Genomic DNA, 22,432 nt, shown 5'->3' on the forward strand with positions numbered 1-22,432 from the left:
ATTCAAAACCCCTTTGATGGAGAAATGTAACATTTGCGGCCCAAGTAACCCCCCCTTTGTCACTGGAGCGTCCCAACCGCGCATTTAAATCCGGAACAACCCTGCCCGCTGTAACCTCCCTAACCCGAAGAGAACTCAGGGGAGGCCACAATGTCGACCCAAGAGATGTATCTCTATCCGTAAAGTAGGGAAGGGCCCCCAGCGGAACTATCGGGGACAGGTAACCCCTGGCCATATTCAGTGCCTTAGACCTCTGACAGACTTTAAGCATACCTCTCGTCATGTCACTAACTAAAAGTGTTTTCGGCAGTAGCGGCAATTTAACCCAAAGTAAGTGGAGATATTCCTCCGAGAGGACCCGTCTCTCCAAATCTAAATAACTATGAGTAAGAGATACGTTAGCAAGTTGTGACCAACGTAGTAGTTGAATGGCCGTATAATATAACCCTATATCTGGTAAGGATAAGCCCCCCTGTTTCTTTTTCAAAATGAGTAATCTATGAGCCAATCTGGGGCGTCTACCCTTCCACAGAAAATTAATAAATAGCCGCCTGAATCTATTGAAGTAGCTAACCAGGATATCTATGGGAATATTCTGCAATGGGTACAGGATCTGAGGGAGCACATAAGTGGCCAATAGAGTTTTCCTGCCAATCCAAGAAAGGAATGGAATATTAATTTTAGATAGGAATTTTTGTATCTTCAGTACAAGAGGGGCAAAATTCAGGAAAAATATATTTTTGGGATCTTAATGCCTAAATATTGGATAGCTGAAGATTGCCATTTAAACGAGGAAATGGATTTCAAGTGTGTTAACTGATCAGTAATAATAGCAAGGAAAAAGGGGAATGGGAGGAAACCTCCAGCTCACCAGCTTCACACTCCTGTGTCTGATATCGCCCGGATCAGCCGCGACGGCCCACGGCAGGAAACTGTAGCAAAAAGAAGGAATGATCCAGCGATGTGTGATAAAGGTGGGGGAAACTCTGTTCCCACTTTATTGGAAAAAATCAAACCACGAATGATACAACGAAATAACGAACAACACCAGGAGGATGACCAGGTGGTGGAATTGGCACGATATGAAGCCTACGCGTTTCAAGCACTTGAAGTGCTCTTACTCATGGCTCGGTCCCATTCGATATGGAAAAGGGAGCAGACAAGGATCCATTAACCTGAATCCTACCAGAAGGTTCTCTATACAATGAGAAGATAGCATTTATGAATGTGGACGGAAAATTAAATTTCAGTAGAGCTCTCCTCATGTACTCCCAACAGACCCTGTCGAAGGCTTTTTCGGCATCAGTACCCAGCAGCACCATAGATCCCCTAGTTTTACGCACTTGTAAAATCGCATGCAACACTCTGCTCACATTGTGCTTACCCTCTCTCCCCTTCACAAATCCCACTTGCTCATCTCCAATAATCAAGGGCAAGAGCGATTGCATGCGTGTCGCCAAGATTTTTGCCCACCATTTAACATCACAATTTAATAGCGAGATGGGTCTATAGCTTCCACACTGCTCAGGATCTTTCCCTTCCTTAGGAAGAATAGTAACAAATGCTTCCAGAGACTGTGTGGGGAGAGAGGATCCACCCAGCAGGGAATTACAAACTGCCGTAAATTTTGGAATCAGTTGTTTCCGAAATTTTTTATAAAAGGAGATAGGCAACCCGTCTGGCCCCGGGCTCTTCCCTGAGGGAATAGAGTCCAAGATCTTACCCACTTCTTCCTCCGTGATGGGCGCTAAAAGTGCCTCGCCTTGTATCTCGGAAAGCTGAGGTGCTAAGATATCTGACAGGAAAGCGGTTATACGTTCCTGCCTGTCTAATGTAGGAGGTAGGGCCCCCCCCCCCCCCCGGCGACAGCAGGCAAATTATATAACTTGGAATAAAAAGTCTGAAAGGCCTCGGCAATGTGTGTGCGGCGTTGAGGTCACTCTCTCTCCTTGATCAGTTTTAACAGCTTCTATAAACACTTTTGACTGCCTCTGTTTAATTAACCTGGTCATCAACTTGGAGCCCCTATCTCCATGCATATACGTCTGAGAACAAGCTACTCGATATGCCTTAGTGGCTTTATAATTAAGAAGGTCCCTAAGCTCTTGGCGTAATGAGCACAGCAATTTATAATCTAAATGGGATCCCCCTGTTTATGTAATCTCTCAGTTTCGGATATCTGCTCCAACAAGCGTAAAATATGCTTAGAACGTTGTCTCTTAAGGTGAGAAGCCAACGCAATAAGCTCCCCCCTCATATAGGCCTTGTGTGTCTCCCAGAGAATGGGTCTGGATACCTGCGGGGAATCATTAAATTGAAAAAATTCCTCCAACTTAGAAGCTAACACCGCACTATTTTCATCTTGTGCAATAATTTTGTCATTAAGTCTCCAGAGCCACTCCCTTTGAGGAATACACCCCAATTCCAGGGTAATGCATACCGGGGCATGATCCGAAACCGTAAGACTCCCAATATCAGCATGCTGCAAGTTCGGCAACAGAGCTAAAGAAAGGAAAAAATAATCTATTCTATGATAGGTGCCATGAGGAGCAGAATAAAATGTATAGTCCTTTACCGATGGATTACCCACCCTCCAAGCGTCTACCAAGCCCAGTTTAGACAAGAGCATTTTAAGCTTGCGGAGCATCAAAGGCGGAAACGTTTGGACCAAAGAGGTGGAGTCCATCTGAAAGTCAAGAGACACATTAAAGTCTCCCCCCAAGATAAGCTGACCCTCAGTAAAGGATCGAAGGGATAGTAGGGTAAACCGCATCCATTTATATTGCCCTGTGTTAGGGGCATACAGGTTAGCAATTCACATTATTAAAGGCAGTAGTCTAGCTACAGCAGAACATTTACTAAAGCAGAGCCTTATCAGAGCATTAATGGTTCTTACGGAGTACATCATCCGAAGTCGCTCAATTGGCCAGCGAAACAAGGAAACCGTGAGAGAGGAAGGAGGAGGAGGAGGAAGGGGATAGGGGGGGGTAAAGAGGAGGGGGGGGTAAAGAGGAGGGGGAGAGAAGGACAAAAAGGGGGGGGAGGAAGGGGAATGGGTTGAAAGGAAGGAGGGGGGGTGAAGGGGGGGATTAGGAAAAAAGAGGGGAGGGGAAAAAATGGGGGGGGGGGGGGACAAATCCCAGTTAGGCGGCCATTCATTCCCATAGATAAGAACCGATTATCAGTCCATCAAAGGAAAAACAGCCCAAATCTTCTGTAAAGTACCAGCTCCACATTCGCCATTAACTGTAGCCAGCACCTAGTCCCATCAGGTAATCAGGGATTAACCCCTGAGGATAGACGATTCTGCATTTTGGGCGACTTGGCGTTCACCACTGGTTTCAATGGTCGGCGCGTTGTGGGCCTTGCGAGATCCATAGCCACTGGCATCCAAGAGGGGACAATTATAGGATCCAAATCCAGCACCTGCCACGCTTTCTCTAGATCTTCCGGCGTGCGAATGGTAATCTGCCTCCCCGCTCTCATAGTCGCCAGCCCAAACGGAAAGAGCCATCTGATCGGTAACTTATGAGCCCGTAAAGCATCCGTGACCGCCTTTAAGATTCGGCGTTTCGCTAGCGTGCTAGCTGCGAGGTCTTGGTACACCGCAAGTTTAGTTCCTTCAAATACTAGCTCCGTGGCCTCTCGTGCCGCTTTTAAAATGGCCACCGTGTGCACAAAACTTAAAATGCCACATATGACATCTCGTGGAGGCTCCGTGTCAGCGGGTTTAGGCCTCAGCGCCCTGTGCACCCTCTCAACCACCAAGGAAGCGACCCGGTCCTCTCCTATCAGGGAGGTAAAAATCTGCAACACAGTACCTGCTAGCGAGTCCACAGCCACCGATTCCGGGAGGCCCCGTAGCCTAATATTCTTTCGCCTACTCCGATTCTCCTGGTCCTCCAGGTGTATATATAGGGTATTCAAGTGCTCAGCATGCTCTTTCACCGTTTTATGCTGAATAACTTGTTGATCCAAAATGGATGCCTGCGTCTCCTCCAAGGCGAGGACCCTGTGTCCAATATGGTGCATGTCAGCCTTTATTTCCCGGAGGTCGTTCATCACGGGTGTGAGAGCCTGCATCAGGGTCTCCTTCAAATAAGCCCTGGAGATAGGTTCAGCATCTACCTCCTCTGCACAGTCCGAGGGAGCGTACGAGCTATCTGAATCCTCTGCCCTCTGTTCCTCGTGCGCTAGTTCCAGCGCCATCTTGGATCTCCCCGCCGAAGAAGCCCCTCTCTTCTTAAAGAATTTGTCCATCTCCGGCACAGGTTTGGGGTGCCGAGGGGTATCCCCCGTGTCCTTGGTCTTATCCTTACCCGTTTTTCCCATGACTAACGGTAAGTGGTCGGTGTTTTTCGGTAGTTTTGATGAGTGTGAGGTAGAGCTCCGGGATCACACCACCATCACTCAGCGTAGCAAGCTCCGCCCCCCCTATGTTGGATTTCTATGCCGTATTTTGCTAGGCACATCCACTGCATCCTTGGTGAGTGTTGCGTGGAGCTGTGTGTTTCTATTACCTTTCTAGAATCATGTATGCCGCAATGAGTGTGCAAATACTATAATATAAATAATGACTAGTTCAACTATCATTTACTATTTCTATAGTTAGAGGGGCTAATGCATGTGTAACAGTAATGCTTAAGCTATTAGTATTCTTCAGAAAACGGAGCCATGAAGCAATAAAGAACACCGTATCCCGGTACACTGTTCTGCAGTACAAATACTGTTCAGATGACACCTGTCTGCACTTATGGTTAAAGCTTCCCGGAGGTTCTGAGCAAACAGTATTTTACCGCAGACTTACTCAGTTTATAAAGTCCTTTCAACTTTATTTTTGAAGCTACAGCGAGAGGCGGACATCTCAGCCAGTCGTTTTGAGGATAATGAAGAATTACGGTACTCCCTGAGATCTATTGAGAAACATGCTCCTTGGGTTCGTCATGTTTTCATTGTGACAAATGGCCAAATCCCATCATGGCTGAACCTTGATAATCCACGTGTTACCATTGTAACTCACCAAGTAAGACTTCTGTTTTTTATGTGTGTATTGTGATATATTCCGGAATCTAGTCAATGTTGTTTTGCTGTTTTATCTTTGGGAAGCATCTATTATACTTGTTCAACTCCGTAGGGGGAATATATTAAAAGCTTTAATCCCGTTTTTGGGCTTTAAAAAGTTGCGAATTTTGACGCATGTCATATTTGTTCTAAAATTTGCCAACTTATTACTTCTCTCACCACTTCCTGAAAGTGGCGAGAAAAGTGGAGTTTAGTAGGAGGGGTAATGGTCACCCACAGACTGACTGATTTACCATGATTTAGTCCACAAACTAGCGTAAATTATGGCACAAATCTACAACTGCTCATAGCAGGGTTAGAAGTTGCACATCTATCTTTTTGGACAGTCAAAGATGTACAAAAATGTTTGTTTTTTATAAAAAGAGAATTTTTCCCTTTTTGTCTTTTTTTTGTTGTGTATTTAAAAAAAGAAAACAGCAGCAATTTATCAAATTACAGTAAGTTAAAACCGTTAGCTTCACTGAATATCCCTTATTTCAACAATTCTCATCAAAGTTTTGGAACGAGAAAATTATACAAGATGAGCTACTAATCCCAGTTTTACAACCGTGTACATCAGAAATAGTTCAATACATACTGCTTTTCCAAAGATCCTCACAAACTGACGTAAAAGTGTCACATTTTTAAGAAGTGTACACCTCTTGATAAATTTGGATAGTTTTCTGCCAACGTAGATTAGTTTTAAGACTGGCGTTTGAAACTTCATTGTTAATATATTTTCCCATAGTATGTCTTGGTGACAAATGTGAGGCCTTTAAACTCTTGTCTCTGACCTACAGATCATGAAGTCTTATTTATGGTTCTGGCCTGAGCTCTGAGCAGACTATCATGCATAGTTCAACACTTATTTATGGTTTGACATATAAACCAGAGCCGGCATTCTATTCTTACAGATTATTACCCAATAGATTGCTGCTGCCAGAGCATTATTTTGATTCTCAGTATTGGGAAAGTTTTTAAGGTGTTAAGTGTTTCTATAGGATTAGTCGCTGTGAGACTAGCTACTTTAGGTAGACGATTCTTCCAAATGTATTGAATCTTGGTCTGAAGAGCATGTCATTTGTTCTCCATCGTAAGTAATTACATTTAGTCCTAACTAATTCCTGTATTAGAATATAGCCCTATATTGTTCGGCCTGCTGTTAATTGATCAGAAGTTGATCTCCGAGGACACTAAAATGTGTAGTATGGTGTAAATTTTATTTTGTGCTTGAATTTTTGTAGCATAAACCTTTTTTTCATCTGTACTATATATTTATACGGTCATTTAGGAGTTATCAAAACAGCAGTGCTTTATAGCAGTTTCTAGCTGTAGACAGACTCTTTACTTTAGACTGTACTGGCTTTGAAGAGTATCTTTTGCTTAAAAGATGCATTTAAGAATGGGTAAAGGCCCTTTTACACTGGCCGATAAGCAGCCGGTGCAGCGAACACCGATCAACGAGACATCGTTGATCGGCGCTCCCTTGCTATTGTCACACGGAGCTATGGATGGGGATTGTCCCCATTTATTATCATGTCGGCAGCGCGTCTCCCTGGGATTTGTCCTGCCGACAACGATAATCTTTTACTTTTTTAAAACTATACGATCAGCAGATGATCAGGCTTGGTCATCTGCTGATCGCTGCCTTGTTTACACAGGGCAATTATCGGCAGGAGAGCATTATATGAACACTTGTCTGCACGATAATCGCCTAGGGTAAATCCCCCTTTAGGAGCAGTACAAGGTAAGTGATGAAAGTAGTTACTTTGTAAATACGTTGCATCTGTTTCTGAAGATTTTATGTATACACAATTTGTAAAATGGTGAACACATGCTTTACAGTAGGCCCGATACACGCGGCGGATTTTGTGTGGCGGGTTCAGGCACAAAATCCGCTGCGGAACTATTCTTGCCGTCGGCAGGAAGACTCCTCCCTCCCATTGACTTCAAAGGCAGGTACGGGCGGAATCCACACGAAGATCGAGCAGTACGCTTCTTTTTCCCGCTAGCTGAAAAAATCAGCTAGCGGGAAAAAGAACCATGCGACTCCCATTCAAAGGAAAACGATAATCTTTTACTTTTTTTAAAATGATGCGAACAGCAGATGATTAAGTGTTTGCTTGTTCGTCTGATGATCGTTCCCCTGTATACACAGGGCAATTATCGGCAACGAGCATTATATATCCGCTCGTCTGCCCGATTTAATTGTCCTTTGTAGAACCCCCTTAAAATACAACTCTGGCAATCTTCCTTTACATTCCCCCTTTTCCCTAAATCAGAAGATTTGGAGCCTTTTAGTGCACCCTAGCTTCTCTTTATAATATACCAGATGGTAGGTTTGCAGGCACCCTCTTGGCGAATCTGTTAAGGATATAACGAAAGACATATTGACTGATGTTTATTTTTATTTTTTTTGTACAGGAAATTTTTTTGAACACCAGCCATTTACCCACCTTTAGTTCTCCTGCTATTGAAAGTCACATCCACAGAATACCTGGACTTTCCCAAAAATTCATATACATGAATGATGATGTTATGTTTGGAACACATGTCTGGCCTGATGACTTCTATAGCCATTCGAAGGGACAAAAAGTAAATAACTTTCCTATTTGTTTAGTATAGTAGAAGCCTGCAGCCTACCAGTGAAATGCATCACACCCTGACAGACCTAGGAGCGTTCAATAAAGGGGTATTCTCAGAATCCTACATTTTCACCTATCCACAGGATAGGTGATGCTTGTCTGATCGCGGGGGGTCCCACCACTGAAGTTGCTGAACCCCCCGTTCCTCCTCACTGCAACCCCGCAGTGAGGAGGAGCTTGCTTGAATGAAGCGCGGGTCGAGCATGCGCCCGTTGCTCCATTCATTGTCCTCACTGCAGTCGAGCAGTGAGGAGGATCTGGGGGCTTCAGTAACCTCAGCGGTGGGAACCCCCGCGATCAGACAATTATCACCTATCCTGTGGATAGGTGAAAATTTATGATTTTGGTAATACCCCTTTAACGTTTGTTTCAAATCTTCTTAGATCAACCCTAAATTCTGTCTCATCTAAATTTACTATCTGGTTGGATGCAATCTATTGTTCGTTATAAACAGGCATTCCACCGAGATATGAAACACAAGCAGAAGCTGCACACTGTATGAGAAATTTGGTGTATCTTTGTTAGACACTTATCTCTTCTGTCACCTGCTGGCTGGTGTACCAGAAATCCATATTTTGCACTAAAAATATGCGCATGTCATCAATAAAGCCGGCCATTTTATGACACTTAGCCATGCCACTTTTTCTAGAGCCTTTTCAAAACTATCTAGGATGGTTCAAAAAGGGTCTCACATACGGTAATAAATTTGGCACATGGCGGCATGTAAGGTTTTTTTTATGCCACATCTTTGCCAGTATTTTTCAATGGTATAACTGCGTCCATGATCGCTACTTTATCTTCAATATGTCCGAGAACCTCCAGAAACATTTACTCACATATTAATAATATTTTTAGCTCTCTATTTAACCTTCATGTCTATACGTTTTAGGCCCTGTTCACACACAGGTTTTTTTGCCGCGGAAACCGGGGTAAAAACCGCGGCACAAAACAGGCAAAATTGCCTCCTATTGATTTCAATGGGAGGTGGAGGTCTTTTTTTCTCCGAGCATTTATTCTTGCGACATGCCCTATCTGCAGGCGTTTCCCACCTCAAAAACCCCATTGAAATCAATGGGAGACTGTCAATAAACTAGTTTCTGACGTGTTTCTTTGCCGTGATTTTTTTACGCTTTTTTTTTTTTTTAATGCCTTTTTTGGCAAATAACGCTCGCGGTTATTCCCTTTGTCTGTTGAATAAATAGGTAAAAAAAAAAGCGACATAAATCGTGGCAAATAACGCATGTGGTGCAAAACCACTTAAAAAAAACTGGAGCTGATTTTTCCAGGCAGAATGGTCTGCCTGCAAAAAAAACTCTGTGTGAACATACCCTTATACTTGAGGGTAAGCTTTATTTGTAGTGCTATAATAACCATGAGAGCATTTGGAACTTGTAAAACGTTTGCCACTTACAAGGTTTCTGGGAGACTACTGCTAGGATATTTTGCTCATTATAGGCAATAGCCGACATGGCCTTTAAAAAAAAACCAATGTAGGATAAAGCACGGCACTCCATTTCTTCTGAGGTGCAGGCAGTGGGTTCCCCACCCTGAATACAATGTATAGAAATATTCTGCAAATTTTTTGGGATGCAAAATTCATAGATTTATGAATTGAGCACACAATGTCTCTGCTGGCAGGTCAGACTAGTCCTAGGTAAATGTTTTCATTAGACTATCTGACTGCCCATAGTTGTAAGCATAACAAAGGTATCGTGGCATATAGATGTAGCAATGTAATCCAATCACAGCGGTCGGACTTCCACTTCATAACATATCCTAGCAATATGCCATCTCTGAATTATGTTCGATAACCCCTTTAAGATGGAGGCCAAAATTATTTCACATAGCCACATCTATCCTTATGCATGTATGAAGGGAGTTCTCTATATTAATTTCTGGGAAACCGGCAGCTCAGCCCTTACAGCCATATCTATGTAAAAACTATCCTTGTTTCCGTCTTCAGCTGCAGTCCCAAGGACCTGCAATAAATGGCCACATTTTGCCAAAACTTATATTACAAAACGCTAGCTCTGTGTGCTACTTACAGCAGGTTATTATAAATATATTCAATAATCCCTAGTTACATTTAAAGTATGGCAGGCAACGGTGGTGGTGGTGGTGGTGGGGGTGGTGGTGGTGATGATTTCCCAGACTGCTTTGCTCTTTCTATCTTTTTAAAACACTTGTAAGACAATGTCTTTTGAAGAGGTATTTGGGTTGTTTTGGACAAGTAGTATTGTTTCAGGTGTGTGTAAATATATTTAACAAATCGCTGCATTTTGTTAAGGTTTATTTGACCTGGCCTGTTCCCAACTGTGCGGAGGGATGTCCAGGATCGTGGGTCAAGGATGGTTATTGTGACAAGGCGTGTAATAATTCTGCATGTGACTGGGATGGTGGTGATTGTCTCGGTGAGATTATAATTTATTTAAATGAATCCCATTATTTTGTATTTTATTTAGTGATCACAAATATTAATTATTTACTCACTATGTTTATGTGCGTCTTCTAGTTATGCATTATTATGGTTTTTTCTTTTCTTCTTTCTTTACAATCTCTACAGGAAACAATGCAGCTGGTCGGTTTGCCCCTCCAATGGGTGGAGCAGGTCTTCTAAATGGACAAGCTTGGCAGCCTGGCGTTGGAATAAGTGGTGTATCTTACTGTAACCAGGGTTGTGCCAATTCATGGCTTGCTGATAAATTCTGTGACCAAGCCTGCAATGTGCTCAATTGTGGGTTTGATGCAGGAGATTGTGGGCAAGGTACGGCATTAAGAGATGGTGTCAAGATGTTTACAGGATTTTTTGTAATGTAATATATTCACCTTTTATAAGTAGTATTTTACTAGCACTTGTCGGATTTGCCTAGCAGTCATGATTACTATTCAGTCCCATGATATACCTCAAGTAGCAGTTTTCTTAGCCATCTGCTTGGCTTTGGTGCTGTTGGGCTTCACCATAGTATAACCTAGTATTTTATCTTTTCTCCTATAACCTGAAATTAAAATTACATTAAACATTTGACTAAATCAATGGGATTTTTTGAAATTTATTTTCGGACTCTTGTGTGCAGTTGCCAAGCTAAAAAATAATGTAATGAATGTAAAGGTGTAATGAACGTGTGTGCCGTCACCTGACATGTGCACGACTTCATTACTATTATTACCATGCACAATTATAACAAGACAATTTTCTGTCTTTCCAGATCATTTTGGAGAGTTATCCAAATTAAACTTGCTTCTGAATCAAACCCACTACGTGGTTCCAAAAGGGGAATATTTACCATATTTTAGCTTTGCTAATATAGCAAAGAAGGCAGTGGATGGAGTCTATAGTGATAACCCAATTATTCGTCACGCCTCTATTGCTAACAAGTGGAAGACCATCCACCTCATTATGTATCCTGGAATGAACGCCACTGCGGTACATTTCAATATTACTTTTCATGATCACAAAGACAAGGAATTAAAAATGCAGATTTTTATAGATGTTGACACGGCAGAAAACCAAAAGCGCAACCATACACAACCTGTAGAAGGGCAAAAAAAAGCAGTAGGTACAACGCCAACACCAGAAGCAGAAATCCTTTTTGAGGACATCCCAGAAGAAGACCGGTTTCCAAAGCTGAAGCAGCGGAAGCCAGCTGAGAATCACAATTTACGCGTTGATATTTCATATGTGAACGTGTCTTCCCTTCCTAACAATGTTCAGCTCTCTCTTTCTAATCTTGATCTTCAACTAAACAATGGGGATATAACGTTGAAGGGATACAATCGGTCAAGAACGGCTTTGCTTAAACCCTTTGTCACCCTATCTGCACATACAAAGGAAGATTTAAATGTGCATAAAACAAGTATTGGACAGCCAGATATACCAAAAAACAAAACGGTTTCAGAAAATAATGCAAATCCTCAGAAAGCCAATTTTTACTCAAAAGTATCAGAGCAGGAAAATGAAAAACGTTCTGTCAGAAGTGAATCCAAACTTAAGATCGGAGAGCAAGGTTCCAAATTGCCAAAAGGTGTAAGTTCTATTCCAGGAAGAAAACTACAATATCAGCCAAACTATGAAGGATTCCTACCATGGGAAAGAAAAAAGTATTTTAAAGACCTGTTAGATGTGAGTATCTAGTTTTTGACTTGTCTCTCGATATGTGCAGTATTGACATCTTTGTAACATGATGTCCCCTGGAATTATTGTTATGTTATATGTATTGTGTGTATTTATTTATATGTGACATTTACCCTAACCTGTTTATCATCTATATCTTTCAAGATGTGTGCGCAGTAGTAGGCAGTAAAATGTGTTTACAACAGATGTTCTTTCTGAGATGTTGGATAAAAAAAAAAAAGTTATGTGGCAGTGTTCTTGGATTGTCTTTGCATTTATGGACTGCACTTCTGTGGTAAATATTTCATGAAGGACTTTTGCTCCATGCATTGTGCTACAGGATTTTAACTCCCTTTTTTTTCTGATGTTCAAAAAGTGGTTGTAAAATTTTAGCTTTATGTGGTTTATATCCATACAGTTATATTAACATTTTTTTAGAACAATAAAACAAGAGCTTTACAGCATAATAGCTGTTTATGCATAATCTAAACTTAAATTTGCTGTATGTTTTGCCCATACACATTAGATTTATGTCTGCAGGATCCACCAAAATTTTATGCTCATAGGGGATACCGACGGCAGATGTGGGAAAATGAAGATCGGCCTGTTGTTCTGCCTGGAGATAATCTGCTGCCTTCAGTGTCTGGCAGCAGCTTGTCTCCCTCTCCCCATTGAAATAAACATGCCCACTCACTACCTGACAACTATCTTAGGCCTCATTCCCACGACAGGGTTTCCCGGGTGCCGGCCGTTCATAAATCGGCCGGCACCTGGCTGCATTAGGAATAATAGACCCCTACTGGGGCTATTCACACGACCGATTTTTTTGACGGCCTGGAAAACCGGCCGTCAAAAAATAGGACATGCTCTATCTTCGGACTTTAGAAGTCTATGGGGTCGGGAATCTGTCCCGAGTGATGGCCGGGTTTTCCGGCGCTTGCGCTCTATCTCCTCCTCCTCACAGCGCAGAGTGCATGTGAGGAGGAGGAGTTGATGCCATTCTGACGAATGGCTGTACGCTGTACACTGTGTGGCAGGGCCGGGGTGTACAGCAGGTGGAAGGGAGCGCTGCGCTGGCTCCCTTCCCCTGCTTGTTAAAAGCGCCCTGGCCCGGCGACACCTTCGATGGAGCCGCTAGCAGCTGCTGCTGCGGCTGCTACTACTGCAGCGACGCCACTATAGCAGAGCAGGGAGGTATCTCCCCGCTCTGCTATGTGCTAGCCACACTTTAGCTCCTTGAAGGAGCGGAATCCCCGTGTTTTCGGGGATTCCGCTCCTGGACAGAGCGCTTGATGTCTCTGTCCATATCTGGGCAGTGACATCAGGGGAAACTCCTGAAGCGGAATCCCCGAACACATGGGGATTCCCCTTCAGGAGTTGCCGCTGATGTCACTGTCCAGATCTGCCCGGCCCGTCATGGATGCAAAACTTTATGCAAACCGGCCGGGCAAAATGGCCAATTTTACCGGCCGGCACTCGGGCAGGACCCGGTCGTGTGAATCCCGCCTAAGGCTGCGTTCACCTCTGGGTCAGGGCTCCGTTCCGTCAAAGTTTTCCATCGGAACGTAGCCCTGACTGACACAAACGGAAACCAGAGGTTTCTGTTTCCATCACCATTGATTTCAATGGTGACGGATCCGGTGCAAATGGTTTCGGTTTGTCTCCGTTTTGCAGGGGTTCCGTCGTTTTGATGAAATGAATACTGTAGTCTACTACGCTAATGATTCCGTCAAAACGACAGAACCCCTGCGCAACGGAGACAAACGGAAACCATTTGCACCGGAAAATCAATGGTGACGGTATCGGAAACCTTTGGTTTCCGTTTGTCAGTCAGGGCTCCGTTCTGACGGAAAGCTCAGATGGAACGTCGGAACGGAGCCCTGATGCAGATGTGAAAGCAGCCTTAACTGTATGGCCAACTCAAGTGCTTGACCTGCGAATCATAAATTTGTGAACCTTAAGGCTACGCTCGCATTTACACTTAGGCTACATTCACACGAGCGTGAATGATTTACGCGCGTAAAAAACATGAGTAAATCTATCCGTGTGCGTTGCAGTTTTGCATCAGTGTGCTGTGTGTGGTATGTGTGTTTCACGCACTTGAAAGCACTTCTTTTTTTTCAATGTAGTTGATGTGTGAAACACAGACAGCACACGGATGTGTGTCCTTGTGCTGTCCGTGATTTTTACTCACCCATTGACTTCAATGGGCGACTAGGTGCGTGAAAACGCACCAATATAGGACATGCAGTGAGTTTCAAACAACGAACACTTGCTACGTGAAAAACAACACGTGTGAATGTGGTACTTCTATTATCAAATGTGGAAGATAATGCCTGTTGGTGGTAGGGTTGCACGGTGCATTGAAATATCGATAGTATTTAGATTCAGTGCACCCTCAAACGGTTCAATACTGTTAATTCATGTATTTTGATACTAATGTGTGCGGCCGCATAGCTTAGTATTGTAACACATGGACTTAGTTAGAGTGGAGCTGCGGCTGTGTGATACAGCCATTGCCCCGCTCCTGACAAGTTTGCGCACGCGGTCAGCATGAGGTAATGCTACAAGCGCTGCACTAATGAGCGCCAGCACTGAAGAGATAACATGGCGGGCGCACTGCAAAACACCCCCATGTTCTCTGTTTTCAGTGCCGACGCTCACTAGTGCAGCGCCGGCTGCATCACCTCATGCTGACCGCGCGCGCGCACTTGTCAGATGCACGGCAATACCTGTATTACACAGCCGCAGCCCCTATTCCCTTGAATGCTGCGATCAAAGCTGATGGCAGCATTCAAGGGGAAAATGAGAAGGGGGGATGCCCCGTGGATAGCGTCAAAGAGAATCCCTGTGACGTGATCGAGGGACATACCAAATGTGGGCAGACAGCCCAGGGTCATTGAAGGACCCCAGGGATGTCTGACCATATTTCCTGTTATTAGGGCATACTTGGGTATGTCCTAACAACTGCCTGTGTACTATCCGTATATAGAGATATATACCAGTACATAATTTTTTTTTTACTTTTTTCATTTTTAAACTTTAATGTTAAATAATAAAAAAAAAGTTACAAAAAGACACTTTTTTTACAATAAACATTAAAATAAAAGTCTCAATACATAAAATATAGAGTTGTTTGATATCGTCGCGACCATAATAACCAATGCATTTATTGTGTATATGCTGTTAAAAAAATAAAAAATAAAAGCTGCTTTCTTTCACTTATTAATGTGCGGCACATGGTATTATGAATTTTGAACCTCCATGTGCCTCACATTAATAGTAATTAACCCCATCATGTACCTCACACATTAACCCAATGTTGTCCATTATGACTCTGAGGTACATGATGGGGTTAATTACTATTAATGTGAGGCACATGGAGGTTCAAAATTCATCCCACCTCGTGCCTCACATCAGAAAATGGAAGAACTTTTTTTTTTAATTATTATTGTTGGCAAAGTATCGTTTTGGTATTGAGTATCACAATACTACACAAAGTATCGGTATTGAAGTCCAAATTCTGTTATCGTGACAACCCTTGTTGGTGGTCTTCCTCTTACTACATTTTAATGCTTCCACAAGTATAACTCTCATGATTCAAAGACCATCATTATTGGGATAGTAGTTGATAGTTCGTACTTGAATACTTCAAATACATTAAAATTAATTTTATCACTATAGGTAAATTGTAAAACTTAGCTTTTAGCATTAATATTTTAGTACTGTACTCCATAAAACTGCCATTACATATTATATAATATTGTAATGCAAGTTCCTAGGACAGATGAATAAGCCAATGATACAAAATACTTCTATCATATTATTAGTGTCTGCTCCCCAATCTTGTTGGCTAATATGTTTTAGTTTTGTAATCAAACAAACCCCACATGGCGCCTATGTTGTTTTGCAGGAGAAAGATGCATTGCAGCGTGAGCTTTCTTACATCACTGATGGCAAGCAAGTTGGCAGGAAGCTTCAAGACACATTTGCGGATTCCCTACGCTATGTGAACAAGCTCCTTAATAGTAAATTTGGCTTTGCATCTCGGAAAGTTCCTGCTCACATGCCGCACATGATTGACCGTATCGTTATGCAGCATCTGCAGGATTTGTAAGTATACTTTATCACCAGGTGGCTGGCTTTGAAGGGGTGCCTCTTCTATAAGCTAGCCGAGCTTTAGCTGGTATGCCAATTATTGCAAAGATCACGCATCACATGCACGCCCCTTATTTACTGGAGAACAGTATATGGCATTTACTTCTTAGTACTCTCCTCTAGGGCTGGGTGATTATGACCTAAATCAAAATCACGATTAATTGAACATGTAACCTCGAATACGATTAATGCATGATTATTTAGGCCACACCCTTTTTTGCATGCTACGCTCCCTATTTGCATGCTCTGCCATTGAATTAATATTTATCCCCTGAGTCTGCTGTATACTACTGTATATAATATACCCCCTGACTGCCCCCACACAGTGCTCCCCACGCAGTATAATGCCCCATAGCTTCCCCACACATCATAACTGCCCCCACAGTATAATGACCCCGTAGCTGCCCCCACACAGTATAAGGTCCCCCATAACTTCCCACTCATAGTATAATGCTGCATAGATGCCCCCATCCTGTATAATGCCCCCACATAACCCCAATAGTGCCTGATAAAAATAATAATATACATACTCGCCTAATCCCGTTCCATCGACGAGTGGAGGAGATCCCTCTGCTCCTCCGGTCTGTGTGGCTCGGCGCAATGTCGTCACTGCCTCGCGTCCGGTGATGCATTGTGAATGTTAGAGCAGGTACCTTATGGCCCCTGCTCTACCATTGGATTCAACTGTATTTGCATCCTGAAGATGCAAATACAGTTTAAACCGGGGGGAGGGGCGACTAAAAAACGAAGTGCACAAGATGTCAGATAATTGTGCTGAATTTTGTTTTTGTTTTTTGGCTTTTTTTTTTTTTAAGATTTATTGCCGAACCCTACTCTCCTCCATTCATTGTTGCTAGCCTGATAATTGTTATTGTGGATTACATGTTAATGCACACCACTCCTGCATTTTTGTAGTTATCCTAAAAATAAGTATAGCTGTAGAATTGAAAATTCTTAAATGGAAGCGGTCACATTCAAAATGCTGTCCAGTCTGCAGGCAGCACCTTATAGAGCAGATTGATATATAGTACCGTAGGCAAATTTATGTTGAAGTTCATAGAAACAAGAAATATATATACCGGCTCTCTAGATACCCCAAAGGGAAACAGAGTTATTTAAAAAATATAAATGTATAAATAAACGACTTTTATATGCAAATAGATGTATATAACAACAAAATCTAAATATATACAAAACAGATGTATTTACCTACATAGACCTAATAGATGACTATCTACTAATGCAAAGATATCTAAAATATTCAAATATGCATATAAAATCTAGCAGCGCTTTAGGGTTCAAAATATATCCTGGTACAGGTAATAAAATAATGCCCACCACAGGGCCCTTGCGGTATCACTAATAGCAACTGATTGAATTCACAAATGGGTGATGGATAGATTGAAAACTAACTCTACATGCGTTTCCTGCTGTAGCTGTAGGTCCTATTGTTGGACAGGAACGTCGCTATTTTGTTGACAGAATAAAACCACAATTTTTTTCACACATTGGAGTGCTGCAAGATTTTTCTACTTTTCTATATATTCTTCTTATTCTATAACATTATTGAACAATAACTTCAATATAAATTCAGCATTGGTCCCTAATTCTACTTCATAGATGTTTATATGACCCTGTTTTCTGTAAGTACTACAGGAACAACCTAGGCCAAACTGAAACACTGTGTTATGCCTAGTGCAGGGCCTGAGGGGGGCGAGTGCATGAAACAAAGATTCTTTCTCAGAGTCCCTGTGTCATGCACCGCCCCCACAGGCCCTGTACTAGGCATAACGGTGTTCAGATTTGCTTGAAGTATCCCTTTAAAAAGGATGCATTATAAAGAAGTTGAACAAAAGTTAGCAAGAGCTTTTATGTGTACTGCTTCTTTGTGTTTTTGATCTGTTTTTCATGATCTTTGCAGATATCCAGCGGAGTTTGACAAGACATCAGCCCATAACGTGCGACATATCGAAGATATGCAATTCGCCTTCTCCTTTTTCTATTATCTAATGAGTGCAATACAGCCGCTAAATATCTCACAGATTTTCTATGAAGTAGACACTGATGGGTCAGGAGTGTTGTCTGATAGGGAGATACGGACACTAGCTACAAGAATACACCAGTTACCTCTAAGTTTACAGGTATTTGAAAAAAATAATAAAAAAACTAAATATATATATATATATATATATATATATATATATATATATATATAATCTTAATAATATGAGGCTACAGTGAAGTAGTTTAAGGGTTGTTGTGACTATACTAAGCTGCATGGAAACCGGTTTTGATGTATCAAGTAAATGCTATTAAGCAGTGTTGTGTTCCCAAAAAGTGTCTCTGAAGTCACATTTTGACTCTAGACCATGAAAACTTGCCTCCCTAGCAGTTGGCAGCTTCAGATCAATGGCACCTAAGACCAGGGATTCCATTGCTTTACTGAAATTTTGCAGCAGGTTCTGAAACATAGAACCGTATTACTGTCACTTGACTCCTGAGTCAGAATCCGCAGACACTCTGCTCTACAGCCAGCACTGCAGAACTTCGCAACAACACAATATCACGGACACTTGACATTTTCACATTGAACAGCTCTATTTTTATTTATTTTTTATTTGCTCGATGTATCCTCAGGTAGATTTAAAAAACACATTTAGATAAATAACTATCTAGACATCAATGTATTGTAGCTAAGCATACATGTTTCAATCCTAGCTAACTTCACAGTCATCCGCTGCTTACACTTATTGCCTGGACTATTTTAGTCACATGTAGCGGAGACAAGCAGAGGGCAACGGACGCTGACAAATAGCTTAGGCCATCAGTAAAAGTTTCCTCTACGTAAAAGTGATGTAAAAAACTAATAAAATGCCAGTGTGAATAGAGCATTACAAAGTCATCCTGTAGCCCCAACCTACTTGCGCTCACATGGACATCATTCAAGATGACCACACTTTATATTTTAAGCGTCCTATCTTACAGTTTGGTTGCTAGGGATTCACTACATAACAACTGCAGTTTTTTCTATGTGGTTGTCAGGGAACGCGGTCTGCAAATTATGCACATGTTCTGCTCCGCGAAGAATTGTTAGTCAGCTGAGGGTAGAGAAAGGGCAAGATTGCTTTTCAGGACTTAGAGCTTGTCTTTCTCTGCTGTGGCTGCATTAGCAGAAATAATTGTACAATTGCACGCATATCCATTTTGGTTGTCAACTATACAACGCTGCTTCAAGGAACAACACAACTGATCACCATGAAAGACCACGTACCTCATCTACCATTCATTGGCCTGTTAACACTTCCTTGACGTCTGTCCATGAATCTGTCAAATCTTTAGTGGTGCTACAACTGCTGTTCACATTGTGTTATCTGCAGTGTTACCAAGCCCCTGTAAATACCATTATACCTCATTATGATCAACACACAAACTGGAGGATTAATCAAGATGTTGAAAATACAGTTATATAGAGTATAACAGATAGCTGTTTTGACTGTGTTCTCCCTATAGCCATCTGCTAACTGCACTGACCGGTCGCTCTGGAGCTTTGTGTAGCACAACAACGTGCACAGTCTCCTCTTAAGGTAGCACTCCAAGCAAAATATTTTTTGGACATCTAATGCTTACTCACCAGCCATATTCTATAAGTGTCATTTGTTTCTTCCAAGCTCAATTGCATTTATACCTTTTGAACCCTTTCATTATGGACACCTGTGTCATGTGATCTCAGTCTGACCACCAGAATAGACCATGCTCTCATGTGTAGACAGGAGGTCACACTTCCTGTGAACTACAAGATGACATCATCGCCTATGAAATCCCTCATGGCAGCTCTGACACCCCTCTACACCTAGCTCCCCCCTACTTGTGTTTGTGTATGTCCCCCTATTCATAGCACAAGGCTGAAGATATAATTTCTGCCCTATGTAAGGGAGCAGGAGTGCAGTGATATTGTGAGTCCTTACAATGATTAGCAGCAGAGTTATTAAACCCCCTGACTCACATGAACTGTCTATTCTATCTGTGAGTACTGTGAGCAGAGTCTCCAGTGTATTCTATGATATGCTACATCACACTGCTCTCCCTGCTTACAAGACCTGACAGGGAGAAAGCAATCACAAGCAGGAGGCAGGGGGGAGCAGCATGAAGCTGCATCTTCTAGAATACACTAGAGACTGCAGTGGGATTTAGGGGAGTTTTCTATCTAAAGGACAATAGTTCTATGTCACTGAGCTTGGCAATGACTCCACAAGTGCAGTGTGACGAAACTCCACCACCTCTGCCTCTGAAGAGCAAGAAACATAATTGGAAATGTAGGGCTGCACAAGAGACTGTGCATGGAAATCTACATCAGGGGGGAAGAAGTAGCCAGGATGGTGGTGAGCCCGTACATGGCATATCAACGAAAACAGGTATACATAGGGCATACTCATGAGCTTCTACGTTATTCTTTAATAATAGTTCTGTAATAGTTTACGCCACACTATATGGGCAATAGAAAATGTGTGCTTGAGTGCTACTTTAAAGTGCATATTGCGAAACTCAGTCAGTGCAGTGCAGCTGTTTTTTTTTTTTAATACATGAAATTACATTATGAAGTAATGTTTGTTGAAATTTTGGTTCAGAAATCAACATAGATCGCATCAGATGAGTAGGAGTATATGAGTCAGGCATATAACATAAGGTCACGCAGTTTTTGTTTTTTATCAATTCACATTTTTTAAAATTTCAAACCATTGTGTGTTTTAGGATCTGACTGGCTTAGAACATATGCTCATTAACTGCTCCAAAACACTCCACTTGAACAGCACAGAGGGTTCTATTGCTCCAGCAACACAAGAATCGTATTATGATCCAAATTTGGTAAAAATATTGTTTATTTGTTTTTGGAATTGTGTTTAAGGTGCATTCATCCAAGTGATTGTAATAATAACAATCAGCACAATAAAATAATAAGTGAATGTATAAGGCATCGGTAGGCATAATTATATCTTATTTACGGTAATAATTGTCCATGTACAGCAGCGCGAAAAGAAATAGTCCTCTCCGGAGCTCTGGGGTTGTCTGGTTTAATTAAAAACATCTTCAAATACCCTATTGGAAGACTTTTTGTTGATCGATACAGGTGCTCTGTTTATGACCTTCATCTGTACGCTAGAGTAAAGAGTGTCTTTAAAGAGAATCTCTCACTTAGGAGGACCCAGCATGTCTGTGCATTACACAGACAGACCATTAATTTAAATGGGGACTCTGTAATTCTTTATTTCCCATGCAGAAAAGCGACAGGAAAAATTAACACTTGCTGTCGGATTCCCCCAGAAAGTGGAGCACCGTGTGCTTTTAGCCAGGAGACGCCTCGAACAAAAAGGGATTGGCCAAAGCAGAGATCTCCTCTTTAAAATTAATAAAAAATAAATCTTCTACTTCAATAAGTAAATAAAACCCACATCAAGAAAGAGAATGTTTTTTAAGAGGAGAGGTAATCTAATCCAGGTTGAAAGCTGTGTCAGTTATTTTATTATGTATTAGATTACAATGGGTATTGTACTCTAGTTACTTGCTTAAAGGGGTTATCGAAGTTGTTGTTTTTTTGTAATGGCTGGAAATGCAATAAATAAGCAAAATATACAGTACTTATCCTTTCCCATGGCAATCCAGTTTACATGCACGTAGCATGTAACCGCTGCAGCCAATCCGAGGGCTTAGTGATGCCATTATGCCATGTTAACCTGTTAGTGACCTCCCATAGGTGTTTTTACGGCGGTCGCTAATGGACTTTATTCCGATGCAATTGCCTTTTGACAGTGCTGCATCGGAATAAATAATCACTGCCAGGAGCAGTTAAAGAGGGCTGGGAGCAGACCTGCTCGAAAGGGCGAGATCGAAATAGGTATCGATCTTGTCCGTTTAACCCGTCCGATGCGACGCTCAATAGTGAGCGCCTCATCTGAATGGTTTTGGATGGAGGGGGCTCCCTATCTCACCCCACCGGCACCCTGCGATAAGATCGGAGGATGCCGGTGTCTTCTATGGCAGCCGGGGTCTTAATAAAGGCCCCCATGTCTGCCTCTAGTTAATTCCTGTTAGGCCATGCCAGAGGCATGGCCTAGCAGATGCCTGTCTGTTTTACACGGACAGGCAGTAATACACTGCAATACAGAAGTATTGCAGTGTATTATAAAAGCAATCAGGTGATCGTGCAGTAAAATCTCCTAGTGGGACTAGACAAAAAGTAAAAAAAACAAGTTTGAATTTTTATTTATTATTATATTTATTAAAGTGAAAAAAAAATATTAAAAACCCACTTTTTCCCCCTTACAAAATGCTTTATTATTAAAAAACAAACAAGAAAAAAGTGACACACATTTGGTATCGGCGCGTCCGTAACGACCCCAACTATAAAGTTATTACATTATTTAAGCCTACTGGATGAATGCCGTAAAAAATAAAATAAAAA

At 41.9% G+C, this 22,432-nt stretch overlaps 1 protein-coding gene across 2 annotated transcripts in view; it reads left to right on the top strand.

Moving 5' to 3' along the window:
* The window catches only part of GNPTAB (N-acetylglucosamine-1-phosphate transferase subunits alpha and beta), a 126,824-nt gene that overhangs the window by 96,929 nt on the left and 7,463 nt on the right, over window positions 1-22,432 (top strand). For both annotated transcript variants that reach the window (XM_075856688.1, XM_075856689.1), the window contains exons 9-16: window positions 4,844-5,023; window positions 7,486-7,656; window positions 9,994-10,117; window positions 10,270-10,470; window positions 10,913-11,826; window positions 15,731-15,930; window positions 17,897-18,116; window positions 20,725-20,838. In XM_075856688.1, the coding sequence (XP_075712803.1) occupies window positions 4,844-5,023; window positions 7,486-7,656; window positions 9,994-10,117; window positions 10,270-10,470; window positions 10,913-11,826; window positions 15,731-15,930; window positions 17,897-18,116; window positions 20,725-20,838 (2,124 nt within the window). The remainder of the gene's footprint in view (window positions 1-4,843; window positions 5,024-7,485; window positions 7,657-9,993; window positions 10,118-10,269; window positions 10,471-10,912; window positions 11,827-15,730; window positions 15,931-17,896; window positions 18,117-20,724; window positions 20,839-22,432) is intronic.

The sequence above is a fragment of the Rhinoderma darwinii genome, chromosome 3 (genome assembly GCF_050947455.1).
Source record: "Rhinoderma darwinii isolate aRhiDar2 chromosome 3, aRhiDar2.hap1, whole genome shotgun sequence".
Classification (NCBI taxonomy): Eukaryota; Metazoa; Chordata; class Amphibia; order Anura; family Rhinodermatidae; genus Rhinoderma; species Rhinoderma darwinii.